This window comes from Scyliorhinus torazame, chromosome 11, assembly GCF_047496885.1.
Source record: "Scyliorhinus torazame isolate Kashiwa2021f chromosome 11, sScyTor2.1, whole genome shotgun sequence".
NCBI classification, from domain to species: domain Eukaryota; kingdom Metazoa; phylum Chordata; class Chondrichthyes; order Carcharhiniformes; family Scyliorhinidae; genus Scyliorhinus; species Scyliorhinus torazame.
The window spans coordinates 162,696,316-162,713,012 of record NC_092717.1 but is presented as its reverse complement, the minus strand read 5'-3'; the positions used below and the strand labels follow the sequence as shown (position 1 = coordinate 162,713,012).

Sequence of the window (16,697 nt, the reverse complement as noted above, 5' to 3'; positions counted from 1 at the left end):
GAGCACGCGCTTCCCCCTTGGCCCCGCCCCCAATGGCCAATGCCCCATCTCCTCCACCTCCTTTCCTCCCCCCACCACCTCCTGTGGAAGAGAGAAAAGTTACCACATCGCAGGATTAATAACATAAAACTCCTCTTTCCCCCCTTTTTACCCCCCTCTTCGCCTCCCATACTCGCCCCACCACTTTGTTTCAAACGTTCATTTAAAAAAAATAAATAAATAACCCGCTCATTCCAATTTTTCTTCCACGATAAAAGTCCACGCCTCATCCGCCGTCTCAAAGTAGTGGTGCCTCCCTTGATATGTGACCCACAGTCTTGCCGGTTGCAGCATTCCGAATTTTATCTTCTTTTTGTGAAGCACCGCCTTGGCCCGATTAAAGCTCGCCCTCCTTCTCGCCACCTCCGCACTCCAGTCTTGGTATACGTGGATCACCGCGTTCTCCCACTTACTGCTCCGAGTTTTCTTTGCCCATCTAAGGACCATCTCTTTGTCCTTAAAACGGAGGAATCTCACCACTATGGCTCTAGGAATTTCTCCTGCTCTCGGTCCTCGCGCCATCACTCGGTATGCTCCCTCCACCTCCAGCGGACCCGCCGGGGCCTCCGCTCCCATTAACGAGTGCAGCATCGTGCTCACATATGCCCCGACGTCCGCTCCCTCCGCACCTTCAGGAAGACCAAGAATCCTTAGGTTGTTCCTCCTCGCGTTGTTCTCCAGCACCTCCAGCCTTTCCACACATCTTTTATGGTGTGCCTCGTGCATCTCCGTCTTCACCACCAGGCCCTGTATGTCGTCCTCATTCTCGGCAGCCTTTGCCTTCACGACCCGAAGCTCCCGCTCCTGGGTCTTTTGCTCCTCCTTTAGCCCTTCGATCGCCTGTAATATCGGGGCCAACAGCTCCTTCTTCATTTCCTTTTTGAGTTCTTCCACGCAGCGTTTCAAAAACTCGTGTTGTTCAGGGCCCCATATTAAACTGCCACCTTCCGACGCCATCTTGGTTTTTGCTTGCCTTCCTTGCCGCTGCTCTAAAGGATCCACCGCAATCCGGCCACCTTCCTCTCCTTTTTTCATCCGTATCCAGGGGGGATTCCCTTCTGGTTCACCGCACAGTACTTTTAGCCGTTAAAATTGCCGTTGGGGCTCTTATTAAGAGCCCAAAAGTCCGTTCCACCGGGAGCTGCCGAAACGTGCGACTCAGCTGGTCATCGCCGCACCCGGAAGTCGGTGTTGAGCTTTTTGAGTGTTGTTGGAGCTGCTCTCATCCAGGCAAGGGGAGAGTATTCCATTACACTCCCGACTTGTGCTTTGCAGATGGTGAATAGGTTTTGGGGAATCTGGTGGCGAGTTGCTTGCCGCAAGATTCCGAGCCGCTGACCTCCTCTTGTAGCCACAGTACTATTTGACTATCCAGTTTCTCATCAATGGTAAACCCCAGGATGTTGATGGTGGGGGGTTCAGTGATGGTAATGCCACCCATTGAATGTCAATGGCGATAGTTTGATTCTCTTTCATTTGAGATGGCACTTGTGTGACAGAGGGTCTCCTTCTGCATTATAGTGAGTCTGTGAATATTAGTTGCCACTTTTCAACCCAAGCTTGGATTTTGCCAGGTCTTGCTGTATTTGCACGCGGACGCTTCAGTGTCTGAGCAGTCGGGAATGGTGCTGAACATCATCAGTGAACATCCCAACATCTGACCTTATCTTGGAAGGGAGATCACTGATGAATTAGCTGAAGATGACGGGCTTAGGACACTATCCTGAGGAACTCCTGCAGCGATGTCCCAGGACTGAGATGACTGACCTCCAACCACAACCACCTTGCTTTGTGCTTGGTATGACTTCAATCAGTGGAGAGCTGTCCCTGATTCCCATTGACTCCAGTTTTGCAAGGGCTCCTTGAAGCCATGCTCGACACATGCTGCCTTGGTGTCAAGGGCAATCACTCTCACCTCACCTCTGGAGTTCAGCTATTTTGCCCATGTTTGAACCAAGGTTGTAATGAGGTTAGCAGCTGGGTGACCCTGGCATAACCCAAACTGAACAGTGAGCAGATTATTGTTAAGTGCCACTTGATAGCACTATTGATGATCCCTCTTATCACTTCACTGCTAATTGAGAGTAGACTGATAGGGTGGTAATTGGCCAGATTGGATTTGTCGTGCCTTTTGTGTGCAGGATATAGTGGGACTATGTCCGCATTGCCGGGTGGATGTTGTAGCTGTACTGGGACAGCTTGACGAGGGGTGTGGTAAATTCTGGAGCAAGCCGTCAGTACTATTGCCGGAATATTGTCAGGCACCATTGACTTTGCAGTAACCAGTGCCTTCAGCCGTTTCTTGATATCACGTAGGCTGAAGACTGACATTTGTGATACTGGGGACCACTGGAGGAGACCAAGATGGACCATTCACTCAGCACTTCTGGCAGAAGATTCAGTGAATGCTTCAGCCTGGTCTTTGGCTCTGGTGTGTTGAGCACCTCCATCATTGACGATGAAGATACTTGTGGAGCCTCCTCCTCCAGTGGGTTATTTAATTGTCCAGTACCATTCACAACTGGATGTAGCAGGACTGCAGAGCTTAGATCTGATATGTTGGTTGTGGGATCACTTATCTCTGTCTATCACTTGCTGCTAATGTTGTTTGGCAGCAGGAAGTCCTGTGCTGTAGCTTCACCAGGTTGACACCTCAAGTTTTCAGAATGCCTGGTGCTGCCCCAGGTATGTCCTTCTGCACTCTTCATTGAACCAGGGTTGATCGCCTGGCTTGGTGGTAATGGTAGATTGGGCGGTATGTCGGGCCATGAGGTTACAGATTGTGGCTGATTACAATTCTGCTGCTGCTGATGGCTCACGGCGCCTCAAGGATGCCCACCCTTGAGTAGCAAGATCTTTTTTGAATCTATCCCATTTAGCACAGTGGTAGTGCTACACAACACAATGAAGGGTATCCTCAATGTTAAAACGGGATTTTGTCCCCACCAGGGCTGTACCGTGGTCACTCCTACCGAAACTGTCATGCACAGATGCAGTTGTGACAGGCAGGTTAGTGAGGATGAGGCCCGGTATATTTTCCCCCATACCATTTGTTGCAGACCCAGTCCAGCAGTTATGTCCTTTAGGACTCAGCCAGCTCAGTCAGTAGTGGTGCTATCGAGCCACTCTTGCCAAAATGGCACCTGCATGGCTTGAAGCATAAGTGTATATGCACGTTTTGGATGTCATTTTAGGCAAATGGCAACCACATTGTCAAAAGCTAGACGCTATGGGGCAGAATTTTGTGCCAACTGCTTTACAAGGATTTTAGAATGAGAATCATACTTCTTTAAGTTTTCTAATAGTTTCTGTTTGGTCATCCACTATCTTCGTTTTTATCTTCAAAGTATTCATGTCCTGTTCATTTTGTTTTTTTAGAGACTCCATCTCTGAAGTTAACATTTCAATCCTGGCCTGGAGCCTTCCTCGGTCTTGAGCCAAAGAACTGCCTGTAAAAGAAAAAGGAGGACATTGACAGATACCAGTAAAAAATACAAAATGCATTTACTAGCACTTTTAATATATTTAATTGCATTTACATAGTAAAGCCTATTGCAGCACGGCATGGCAGCACGGCATGGTTAGCACTATAGTTTCACAGCGCCAGGGTCCCAGGTTCGATTCCCGGCTTGGGTCACTGCCTGTGCAGAGTCTGCACGTTCTCCCTGTGTCTGCGTGGATTTCCTCCCACAAGTCCCGAAAGATGTGCTATTAGGTAATTTGGACATTTTGAATTCTCCCTCCGTGTACCCAAACAGGCGCCGGAGTGTGGCGACTAGGGGCCTTTCACAGTAACATCATTGCAGTGTTAATGTAAGTCTACTTGTGACAATAAAGATGATTTTTAAAAAAATTAATTTTGTAAGACGTGCATGATCCCCATAATAAATATGAATATAAACTACAATCACAGCTGGTCTGGACAGCTATTGCATTATTTATTATCAGGTACACAAGTCAGACTATTTACTGAGCCCTTTAATCCCATCACCAGTTTTCATGATTTATATAATCTGGGCACTCAATTCTCATTGACACTTCTCGATCTCTTCTCATTTCAAATCTCTTTTTGCCTCCGTTTTAAATAGCCAACTTCATATTATAATTTGATTGAAAAACTGGATCCGCCACACCGGATATAATTTTTAAAAGCTTCAGATATATCAGTTACAAATTAATTTGTGAGGTAAAGCACAAGGGTTAAATTTGGCTCCCGAGTCAGTTGTGCAGAGTGGAAACATTTCTGACTCCTCAAATCCGACTACGGGGAAGCTTCCCAAATGTTCAGATTTTAGTTCAGGTGGGCTTCTGCTGCTGAAAATAGTAAGTTCCTCTAGCCCTCACCCCTCACGCAATCCCCATGCTCCAACTATGCCAACCCATTCTCTCCCCCCCCCCCCCCCCTTCATTCGCCCTCTCATACCCTCCATGCTAATTTATATTCCTCAATCCCTCTACCCAACACCCCACCATGGTCCTCCTTAGCCTCCATGCCCCTCTGACCTTTCCCAAGTCTCTTATTGCCTCTATGCTAGTTAGTGCCAACTCATGCCAACCTATGTCTCCTCCCTCCCCCACTCATCAGTCTTTACTCTTACAACCTCCAGCCCAACTCACCCAATATCCACCATGAGCAGATCTCAAGAGACATAATGAGACAAATAAAGTTCTAAATACCCCATCTGTTTTAGAATTCACATGATAGATTTTGGAAGCAGTCAAGCAGTACTAATCCTAGAATGATAATCCTCAGACACAAGTTAACAAATGTCTATTTAAATTGGAAGCACCAATTGTTTTTCCAACAGAGTTACAGCAGACTGTTTTCTTCTCCTCAAATTTAAAGATTTAAATGACTTGACAGATTCACAGACCGTATCCACTTTTTATGCACATTCAGGTCTACTGTTAACAATCCCTAAACCTCTTCAAAAGAGTACTTGACCTCTCTAAAGAACACCTGTTGTTTTAAGCCTTTTCCTCTTGTGTTTAAAGCCTACAAGTTATGTTTCAGAAAACTGGGTGTTGAAAATCTGCCTAATATAATCTATAAACTGAGATCCATGATGTGCATATTAACAATATTTTATGAGTAAGTAAGTAAGCGGGTAGATAATGGGAAACTAGTGGATGTAGTATATTTGGATCTCAGATTCAAAAGTCTGTAGCACAGATGAGTGATTGGGGATCCTGTGAGGGGGAGGGGTGGTGGGAACAGATTTTGCTAGCCAGGTAGGGGGACACAAAGGAAGGGCAATATCCTGGAATGGGGGAACCGCTAATGTGCACATGGCATCCACCAAAAATGTATTCCCCCTTCCATCCACTTTTTCACTCCAGATGATAAAAACACAAACTCTCCACTCTCGCCTGCCTGTCCATGCCAACTACATCATGGCATGGGCAGTGTAATATTTGGGTCAATTGGCTCGTCAAAGGGCAGCACGGTGGCGCAGTGGTTAGCACTGTTGCCTCACGGTGCCGAGGACTCGGGTTCAATCCTGGTCCCGGATCACTGTCCGTGCAGAGTTTGCACATTCTTCCCGTGTCTGCGTGGGACTCACCCCCACAACCCAGAAATGTGCAGGATAGGTGAATTGGCCATGCTAAATTTCTCCTTAAATTTGAAAAAAAATTGAGCACTCTAAATTTATTTTAAAAATAAATTGGACTTCCGGTGGGGCTATGAAGGAGTAAGTCGTACATTTGGTGGCTCCCGCTCTGGTCGGACTTTTGGACCTTTCCCCCCCCATATCTACCGGACTTGAATTGTAAAACGGATGTTAGTGGCAATTATTTACTGAATTCCCACTTCGGTGCATGGAGAGAAGGACTAGAAGTGTTCGTAAGGGCAGAAACAAAAAGATAGAGAAGGCTTGGGCTGTAGCTGTAACAGAAGACAGCACGGCGGAGGTTCGGACCTCTGGCTTGTCAACCCAGCAGTCTATGGAGAGCTGATGCAAGTCATTCAGGAAGGCTTTGCTACGCAGAAACGGCACTGCTTGGACCCGATAAAAGAGTTGATTGAGCGGTTGGAGCATAGATTGGACGCCCAGGATCGGGCGATCCAGAAGGTGGAGAAGGCGCTGGCTGAGCAGGAGGAACATCAGACTGCGGTGGAGCTGGAGGTGGGGATGCTGAGGGACCAGCAGAAGAAGCTCCTGGAGAAGGTGGACGACCTAGAAAATAGGTCCTGCCGGCAGAACCTAAGAATCGTCGGGCTCCCGGAGGGGTCCGAAGGAATGGACGCTGGGGCATACATTGCAGACATGTTTGTGAAGCTGCTGGTGGATGGGCATTCTCACGGCCACTGGAGGTGGATAGGGCTCACAGAGCACTTGCGAGGAAGCCGCGAATGGGAGCCCCCCCCGGAGGGCAATGGTGGTGAGATTCCATTAGTTCTCGGATAAGGACCGCATTCTACAGTGGGCCAAGCAGACACGGAGCTGTAAATGGGACAATAGCATCCTGCGGGTTTACCAGGACCCGAGTGTAGAGGTGGCCAGGAGGAGAGCAGGCTTCAACCAGATCAGGTCGATTCTTTTTAAGAAAAAGGTGAAGTTTGGACTGTGATACCCAGCCCGTCTCTGGGTCACGCATGAGGATCAGCACTTCTACTTGAAATGAAATGAAATGAAAATCGCTTATTGTCACAAGTAGGCTTCAATTAAGTTACTGTGAAAAGCCCCTAGTCGCCACATTCCGGCGCCTGTTCGGGGAGGCTGTTACGGGTTGTTACTTCGAGTCGCCCGAGGACGCGTTGGACTTAGCGAAAAAGAAAGGGCTGGTGATGAATTGAGAACTTTTGAACTTGACTGCAACGTTCATGTTTGTGTTTTTTCTTTTTGTTTCTCTGTTTTTGTAAAGTTTCCCGTTTTGCGTTTCATGGAAGATGTTTGTGATGCCGTTTGCATTGATTTGGAACCAGCGGTAGAGTTGAGTGAGTTTAAAAAAAAATATATGTTTATTCAAGGTTTTCAATATATTTTTACAAAACACTCCAAAAAGGAAAGAAAATATACATAAGAAAAATAAAAAGGGGAGGCCATCCCCTCCAACAACTTAAACCACTGAACATTAAACTATCTAACAAACTAAGAACAAAAATGGGACAAACGCCCCTTACAATAATAAAAACAAGCCAAACCATCCCCCCCTTCTGCCCCCTGGGTTGCTGCTGCTCTTGACCTCCACCTAACGTTCCGCGAGGAAGTCTAGGAACGGTTACCACCGCCTGGAGAACCCCTGCACAGACCCTCAAAAGGCAAACTTTATCCTCTCCAACTTGATGAACCCTACCATGTCATGAATCCAAGCCTCCACGCTTGGGGGTTTCGCATCCCTCTACATTAATAGGATCCTCCTCTGGGCTACCAAGGACGCAAAGGCCAGAACTCCGGCCTCTTTCGGCTCCTGTACTCCTGGCTCATCTGATACCCTGAATATTGCTATCCCCCAGCTCGGTTTTACCCGAGTGTCCAAGATTTTGGACATAGCCTTTGCGAAGCCCCTCCAGAACCCCTCTAGCGCTGGGCACGCCCAGAATATATGGGCATGATTTGCTTGACTCCCCGAGCACCTCACGCATCTGTCCTCCACCCCAAAAAACTTGTACATCCTCGCCCCTGTCAACCACTTTGAACTAGATCAGGCTAAGTCTGGCGCAAGACGAGGAGGAGTTAACCTTGCACAGGGCCTCTGCCCACAAGCCCTCATCCAGTTCCTCGCCCAGCTCCTCCTCCCACTTGCCCTTTAGCTCCTCCACCAAGGCTTCCTCCGCCTCCTGAAACTCCTGATGGATCGTCAAGACCTTGCCCTCTCCCACCCATACATCCGCGGTCACCCTATCCTGAATCCTCCGTGCGGGAAGCAGCGGAAATTCCCTTACCTGCCTTCTCACAAACGCCCTTACATGCATGTGCCTAAAAGCGTTTCCGTGGGGTAACCCAAATTTCTCCTCCAGCACCCCCAGGCTAGCAAAAGCCCCGTCGATAAATAGGTCCCCCATCCTTTTAATTCCCGCCCGATGCCAGCTTAGGAATCCGCCATCCATCCTGCCCGGTGCAAACCTATGATTATTCCGTATTGGGGACCAAATTGGGGCACCCAACTCACCCCTGTGCCGACTCCACTGCCCACAGATCCTCAGTGTCGCCGTCACCATCGGGCCCGTGGTGTACCGCGTCGGCGGTAGCAGCAAAGATGCCGTCACCAGCGCTCCCAAGCTAGTGCCCACGCATGATGCCACCTCTAATCTTTTCCATGCCACCCCCTCTCCCTCCATTACCCATTTCCAAATCATTGCCACATTAGCTGCCCAGTAATAACTACACAGGTTCGGTAGCGCCAGCCCACCCCTGTCCCGACTACGCTCCAGAAACAGCCACTTGACCCTCGGGGTCTTACTTGTCCATACAAAGCCCATAATGCTCCTGCTTACTCGCTTAAAAAAGGCCTTGGGGATGAGAATGGGCAGGCACTGGAACACAAACAGGAACCTAGGAAGGACTGTCATCTTAACGGACTGCACCCTGCCCGCCAGGGAGAGTGGCAACACGTCCTATCTCCTAAAGTCTTCCTCCATCTGGTCTACCAACCGCGCCATATTAAGCTTATGCAGGGCCACCTGGATACCCAAATATCGGAAACTCCTCTCCGCCCTCTTACGCGGCAGCTCCTCCAGCCCCCTTTCCTGGCCCCTCGCATGCACCACAAAGGGCTCACTCTTCCCCACGTTAAGCTTGTAGCCTGAGAAGTCCCCAAACTCCCGAAGGATCCGCATGACCTCTACCATCCCCTCCACTGGATCTGCGATGTACAAAAAGCAGGTCATCAGCATACGAGACCCGAAGTTCCTTCCCTCCCCGGAACAACACCCTCCAGTTTCTAGATTCCCTCAACGCCATGGCCAGCGGCTCAATTGCCAAAGCAAACAACAGAGGGGACAGGGGGCACCCCTGTCTCGTCCCACGGTACAACCTAAAATATTCTGATCTCCGCCGGTTCGTAAATACACTCGCCACCGGGGCCTGGTATAATAATTTGACCCACCCTATGAACCCCTCCCTGAACCCAAACCTGCCAAGCATTTCCCATAGGTACTCCCACTCCACCCGATCAAATGCCTTCTCCACGTCCATTGCCGCCGCCACTTCTGCCTCCCCACCCTCCGAGGGCATCATAATCACATTCAGGAGCCTCCGCACATTTGTATTTAACTGCCTGCCCTTCACGAACCCCATCGGGTCCTCGTGTATCACACCCGGGGCACAATCCTCAATCCTTGTGGCTAGGACCTTTGCCAGCAACTTGGCATCCACATTAAGGAGCGAGATCGGCCGATACGAGCCACACTGCAGCGGGTCCTTGTCCCGCTTAAGGATCAGCGAGATCAGCGCCCGAGACATTGTCGGGGGTAGAATCCCTTCCTCCCTCGCCTCGTTGAAGGTTCTCACCAGCAGCGGATCCAGCAGATCCACAAACGTCCTGTAAAATTCGACCAGGAACCCATCAGGCCGCGGGGCCTTGCCCGCCTGTATGCTCCCCAACCCCGTAACCAGCTCCTCTATCCCAATTGGGGCCCCCAGGCCTTCCAGTTGCCCCTCCTCCACTCTCGGGAACCTCAATTGGTCCAGGAAACGCCACATGCCCTCCCCCTCTCCGGGGGTTCCGACTTATACAGGTTCCCATAGAAATCCCTGAATACCTCATTTATTTTAGCCGAACTCCGCACCGTGTTCCCCCCTCTGTCCCTGATTCCTCCAATTTCCCTCGCCGCCTCCCTCTTGCGTAGCTGATGCGCCAGCATCCGGCTCGCCTTCTCCCCATATTCGTAGACTGCCCCCTGCTCCTTCCTCCACTGGGTCTCAGCTTTCCCCATGGCCAACAAATCATACTCCGTTTGGAGGCTCCGTCGCTCCTTCAGCAGCTCCTCTTCAGGGGAATCCGCATACCTCCTATCCACCCTTAATATCTCCCCCTCCAACCTCTCCCTCCTCTCTCTCTTCTCTCTCTTCTCTCTCTTCTCCCTGTGAGCCCTAATTGAGATTAACTCTCCCCTAACCATCGCTTTCAGAGCCTCCCAAACCACACCAACCGGTACTTCCCCATTATCATTGGCCTCTATGTATCTCTGAATGCACCCCCGGACCTGCCCACAAACCTCCTCATCTGCCAACAGTCCCACATCCAAGCGCCACAGCTTGGTCCCTTTCCTCCCCCAACTCCAATTCCACCCAGTGCGGGCGTGGTCCGAAATCGTTATGGCTGAATATTCCATTCGCTCCACTCTTGGAATCAGTGCCCTGCTCACCACAAAGAAGTCTATCCGTGAATAGGCCTTATACACGTGGGAGAAAAAAGAGAACTCTCTGGCCACCGGCCTAGCAAACCTCCACGGATCCACTCCCCCCATCTGATTCATTAACCTCAACCCCCCCCCCCCCCCCCCCCCCACCCCCACCCTCTCCCGAGAACCTTGGCCGCAGCTGGCCTCTTGCCCGACCTCGACCTGGATCGGTCCAGTGCCGGGTCCAGTACCGTATTAAAGCCCCCCCCCCCCATTATCAGGCTCCCCGCTTCCAAATCCGGGATCCGACTCAGCATGCGCTTCATGAATCCTGCATCGTCCCAATTTGGGGCATACACATTCATCAGCACCACCCGAGTCCCCTGCAGCCTACCACACACCATCACATATCGACCCCCATTATCAGCCACGATGTTCAGCGCCTCGAACGACACCCGCTTACTCACCAGGATTGCAACCCCTCTATTCTTCGCATCCAGCCCCGAATGAAAGACCTGCCCCACCCATCCCTTTCTCAGCCTGATCTGATCCACCACTTTCAAGTGCGTCTCCTGCAACATAGCAACATCTGCCTTCAGTCCCTCTAAATGAGTGAACACCCGGGCCCTCTTGACCGGCCCGTTCAGGCCCCTCACGTTCCATGTGATCAGCCGGATCGGGGGACTAGCCACCCCTCCCCCCCCGCCGACTAGCCATCTCCTTTCGTAGGCCAGCCACGTGCCCACGCCTCCTGCACGCAACAATCCCCCAGGTGGAGGACCCCTGCCCGACTCTCCCTCTTACCTCCAGCTCCCCTTCGGTCAATGCAGCAAATAATGGTGGCGGTCCTGAAAAGTGACCCACAATCGCGCTGGCTGCAACAGCCCGAACTGCACCCCCTTTCGGTGGAGACTGTCTTGGCCTGGTTGAATCCTGCCCTCTTCTTGGCCAGCTCTGCGCTCCAGTCTTGGTAGATGCAAATCTACTGTGTTCTCCCACCTGCTGCTCCGTTCTTTCTTCATAGTATCATAGAATTTACAGTGCAGAAGGAGGCCATTCGGCCCATCGAGTCTGCACAGGCTCTTGGAAAGAGCACCCTACCCAAGGTCTACACCTCCACCCTATCCCCATAACCCAGTAACCCCACCCTACACTAAGGGCAATTTTGGACACTATGGGCAATTTAGCATGGCCAATCCACCTAACCCGCACATCTTTGGACTGTGGGAAGAAGCCGGAGCACCCGGAGGAAACCCACGCACACACGGGGAGGATGTGCAGACTCCGCACAGACAGTGACCCAAGCCGGAATCGAACCTGGGACCCTGGAGCTGTGAAGCATTTGTGCTATCCACAATGCTACCGTGCTTCGCCCATCTCAAGACGCACTCTCTGTCCATGAAGCGGTGAAACCTCACCACTACGGCCCTTGGCGGCTCATTTGCCTTAGGCCTCCTTGCCAGGACTCTATGAGCCCCACCCGCTCCAGGGGCCTCGGGAAGGCTCCCACGCCCATTAGCGTATTCAGCATCGTGGCTACATATGCCCCGATGTCAGACCCCTCCACACCTTCAGGGAGACCCAGAATCCGAAGATTCTTCCTCCTCGACCGGTTCTCCAGGTCCTCAAACATTTCCTGCCACTTATTAGGCAGCGCCTCGTGCGCTTTCACCGCCAGGCCCAGGATCTCGTCCTGTCCCACTCCATGCAGTGCTGGGGGAACCTTACTGCTGCCTTCCCACACCGGGAATCGTCGTTCAAGTGCCGCTGGGGCTCCTCAAGAGGGCCCAAATGTCTGTTCACGGTGGGGGCTGCCGAACGTGCGACCGACCCAGGCATAGCCGCAACCCGGAAGTCAGAGCTGAGTGAGTTAAGGTTTTCATTTGCACTGTTGGGGGCTGGAGGGGTGCTTGTTTTGATCTTGGTGTTTTTCTTTTGGGCAATTGTGTGGGGATTGTTTGATGTTGGAGTTTGTTTGTATGAGCGGGGGGGTGGGGGACAATAGGTGGGAGACTATCTGGCGCCGGGGATGGAGACCACCAAGCTAGCTGGGCAAGCTAGCTCTCGGAGGCGCAGTGGGGGGTGTGCATATGTTTGGTTTAGTAAAGGGGTTGGGTTACAGGGTATTGTTATTAGGGAGTGAAGGCGGGTGAATGTTCTGCTGATGAGGGAGGGACTTGGACTGAGGGACAGAGAGAAGGTTGGGGGCTGCCTGGGGATGGACCGGTGGAGGTGCGGAGCACAGGCTGGAGGCGGGCCTAAAAAAGGGGATGGCTGATCGGCGTGGGCGGGGTGCAATGAGGCCCCCAACTAGGCTGATCACTGGAACGTTCGAGGGTTAAATGGGCCGGTCAAAAGGGCACACGTGTTTGCGCATCTTAGGGGATTGAAGGCGGTCGTGGTAATGTTGCAGGACACGCACCTTAGAGTTACGGACCAGGTTAGACTGAGGAAAGGTTGGGTCAGTCAGGTCTTTCACTTGGGACTAGATTCAAAGACGAGAGGGGTTGTGATCTTGATCAATAAGCGGGTGGTGTTTGAGGCGGGTAGAATAGTCTCAGACGTGGGAGGTCGGTACATTATGGTCAGTGGGAAGCTAGAGGGGATGCAGGTGGTATTAGTAAATGTGTATGCGCCAAATTGGGATGATGTGGAGTTTATAAAGAGGATGCTGGGGAAGGTTCCGGACCTGGGCTCGCACAGGTTGGTCATGGGAGGGGACTTCAACACAGTTATGGGCCCTGGCTTGGACCGGTCAAGCTCGAAAATGGGCAGGGTGCCAGCAATGGCAAAGGAACTAAGAGGGTTCATGGAGCTGATGGGGGGGTGGATCCATGGAGATTTGGACAGCCGAGGGTGAATTGAGTTCTCTTCTACTCACACGTGCATAAAATGTATTCCCAGATTAATTTTTTTATTCTGAGCAGAGCCTTGCTGGCTGGTGGTGGACACGGGGTACTCGGCGATTACAATCTCAGAACATGCTCCGCACTGGGTTGACCTGCAGGTTAGTAAAGACAGTAACCAGCGCCCGCACTGGAGGTTGGATGTGGGACATTTGGCGGATGAAGCGGTGTGCGAGCGGCTGAGGAAATGTATTCAGAGCTACCTGCAGGTCAATGACACGGGGGAAATTTCAGCAGTGGTGGTGTGGGAAGCACTGAAGGCGGTGGTCAGGGGGGAACTGATCTCGATCCGGGCCCATAGGGAGAAGGTGGACAGGGCGGAGACGGACCGACTGGTAAAGGAGTTACTACAGATTGATAGGAGGTATGCGGAGACCCCAGAGGCAGGGCTTATAAGGGAACGGCGGAGGTTACAGGCGGAGTTTAGCTTGCTGACCACAGGGAGGGCGGTGGAGCAGTTGAGAAAGGCAAGGGGGGCGATCTATGAACATGGAGAGAAGGCCAGCAGAATGCATGCACAGCAGCTTAGGAAGAGGGAGGCAGCTAGGGAGATAGGGAAAGTTAAAGACGGAGATGCGAACCTGGTTGGAGATTCAGCAGGGGTGAATAAGGTGTTTAGGGATTTCTACAGCAGGCTGTACAGGTCGGAACCCCCTATGGGGCCGGAGGGAATGAGTCACTTCATGGAGGGGCTGAATTTCCCAAAGGTGGATGGGGAGCAGGTAGAAGGGCTGGGCTCCCCAATCAGGCTGGAGGAGATACTGGAGGGCTTGAAGGCAATGCAGGCAGGTAAGGCCCCGGGTCCAGACGGGTACCCAGTGGAGTTTTATAAAACGTTCTCGGGGATATTGGGGCCGGTGTTGTGGATTTTCCATGAGGCAAGGGAAAGAGGGGTATTGCCCCCGACGATGCCACAGGCAACGACTTCGCTGATTCTTAAGCAGGACAAGAACCCGGAGCTGTGTGCGTCCTACAGGTCGATCTCCCTGTTGAATGTAGATGCCATGTTGCTGGCCAAAATCTTGTCCCCCAGGATTGAGGATTGTGTGCCGGACATTATTGGGGAGGACCAGACGGGGTTTGTGAAGGGCAGGCAGTTGGTGGCCAATGTAAGAGGGCTGTTAAATGTGATCATGATGCCCCCGGAAGGTAGGGAGGTGGAGGTAGTGATCGCAATGGATGTAGAAAAGGCTTTTGATTGGGTAGAATGGGACTATCTGTGGGAGATACTGGGACGGTTCGGATTTGGGTGGGGCTTTATTGACTGGGTCAGGTTACTGTAGCAGGCTCCTGTGGCAAGTGTACGGATGAATAGGACAACATCGGACTATTTTAGACTGCACCGGGGGACGAAACAGGGATGCCCCCTCTCCCCACTGTTGTTTGCGCTGGCTATCGAGCCGTTGGCAATTGCACTGAGAGCCTCGAGGGGCTGGGGTGGGGTGGAGCACAGGGTTTCGCTCTATGCGGATGACCTGCTCCTGTACGTTTCGGACCCAATAGAGGGGATGGAAGAAATCATGAGGACTTGCGGAGAATTTGGCCGTTTTTCGGGGTATAAGCTTAATATGGGAAAGAGTGAGATATTTGTGGTCCAGGCGAGGGGATAGGAGAGGCGACTGGGAGAGCTGCCGTTTAGGTTAGTAAAGGGAAGCTTTCGGTATCTAGGCATCCAAGTGGCACGGGAATGGGACCAGCTGCATAAATTGAATCTGGCCCGGCTGGTGGACCAAATGAAGGATGAATTTCGGAGATGGGACGCGCTTCCGTTGTCTCTGGCTGGGAGGGTGCAAACGGTGAAGATGACGGTCCTCCCGAGATTTCTGTTTGTATTTCAGTGTCTCCCCATTTTTATTCCGCGGTCCATTTTTAAGCGGGTCAACAGAGTGATCACGGGCTTTGTCTGGGCGGACAAGACCTCGCGAGTAAGGAAGGTAATGCTTGAGCGGAGTCGGGGAGAGGGCGAGCTGGCGCTGCCAAATTTTAGTAACTATTACTGGGCGGCGAATATAGCCATGATCAGGAAGTGGGTGGTGGGGGAGGGGTTGGTATGGAGGCGGCTTCATGTAAGGGCACCAGTTTGGGGGCATTGGTAACTGCGTCTCTGCCATTCCCGCCAGCACGGTACTCCACCAGTCCAGTGGTGGCGGCGGCCCTGAGAGTTTGGGGCCAGTGGAGGCGGCATGCAGGAGCAGTGGGAGCATCGGTCTGGGCCCCAACCTGTGATAATCACCGGTTTGCCCCGGGGAGTATGGATGGGGGGGTTCCGGTTATGGCGAAGAGCGGGGATTGAGAGGATGGGGGATCTGTTCATAGATGGAGTTTTCCGACTATGAGGGCGTTGGAGGAAATGTTTGGGTTGGCGAGGGGAAATGAATTCAGGTATCTGCAGGTGCGGGACTTCCTTCGTAAACAGGTGTCAACCTTCCCGCTCCTACCGCTAAGGGGGTTTCATGACAGGGTAGTTTCCAGAGGGTGGGTAGGAGAAAGGAGCGTCTCGGACATTTATAAGGAGCTTATGGGGTCAGAGGAGACGCAGACCGAGGAGCTGAAGCGCAAGTGGGAGGAGGAGCTAGGAGGTGAGATAGAGGATGGTCTATGGGCAGACGGGTTGAGTAGAGTCAACGCGTCTGCAACATGTGCCATGCTCAGCCTGATACAATTTAAGGTTGTTCTCCGGGCTCACATGACAGTGGCCCGGATGAGCAGATTATTTGGGGTGAAGGACCAGTGCGCAAAATGTGCGGGAGGACCGGCGAACCATGTCCACATGTTTTGGACATGTCTAAAGCTTAGGGGATTTTGGCAGGGGTTTGCAGACGTCATGTCCACGGTGTTAAAAACAAGGGTGGCGCTGAGTCCAGAGGTGGCGATTTTTGGGGTGTCAGAAGACCCGGGAATCCAGGAGGAGAAAGAGGCAGATGTTCTGGCCTTTGTTTCCCTGGTAGCCTGGAGACGGATACTATTAGCATGGAGGGACTCAAAGCCCCCGAAGTCGGAGACCTGGCTCTCGGACATGGCTAACTTTCTCTGTTTGGAGAAAATCAAGTTTGCCTTGAGAGGGTCACTGTTGGGGTTCACCGGGAGGTGGCAACCATTCGTCGACTTCTTTGCGGGAAATTAATCGTCAGCAGCAGACGGGGTGGGGGGGAAGGAGTAGTTTAGATTAGAGTAGGGGGTCAATAAGGGTGGGACCTGTACGAGTGGTAAATGGCTTTTGCACTATATTTATGGTTTCATGTATATTGTTTCGTTTGTTGTTGTCACTATACCAAAAAAACCTCAATAAAATGTTCATTAAAAAATAAAAGACATTGGCCAGTCAACAAGCTCAATTAATGATTTATTTCGAAATGGCAGATGGGCTATTAATTTCACTCTTCCCACCAAATGTATTACAGGGACTGGGTCAAAGGTAGGACTACGGACGGTGAGCTAGTCACCTGTTTACTTGCCACCCTGCT

The 16,697-nt window shown here is 51.7% G+C and overlaps 1 protein-coding gene and 1 long non-coding RNA gene across 7 annotated transcripts in view; one reads left to right on the top strand and one right to left on the bottom strand.

Moving 5' to 3' along the window:
- LOC140385615 (uncharacterized) overlaps positions 1–3,863 on the top strand; it is an 81,498-nt gene extending 77,635 nt beyond the window's left edge. Inside the window, exon 3 of the long non-coding RNA XR_011933408.1 lies at positions 3,418–3,863. This is a non-coding gene — a long non-coding RNA (uncharacterized lncRNA). The remainder of the gene's footprint in view (positions 1–3,417) is intronic.
- Positions 1–16,697, bottom strand: part of lrrcc1 (leucine rich repeat and coiled-coil centrosomal protein 1) — a 218,278-nt gene that overhangs the window by 34,535 nt on the left and 167,046 nt on the right. For all 6 annotated transcript variants that reach the window (XM_072467939.1, XM_072467941.1, XM_072467943.1 and 3 more), the window contains one exon: positions 3,325–3,488. In XM_072467939.1, the coding sequence (XP_072324040.1) occupies positions 3,325–3,488 (164 nt within the window). The remainder of the gene's footprint in view (positions 1–3,324; positions 3,489–16,697) is intronic.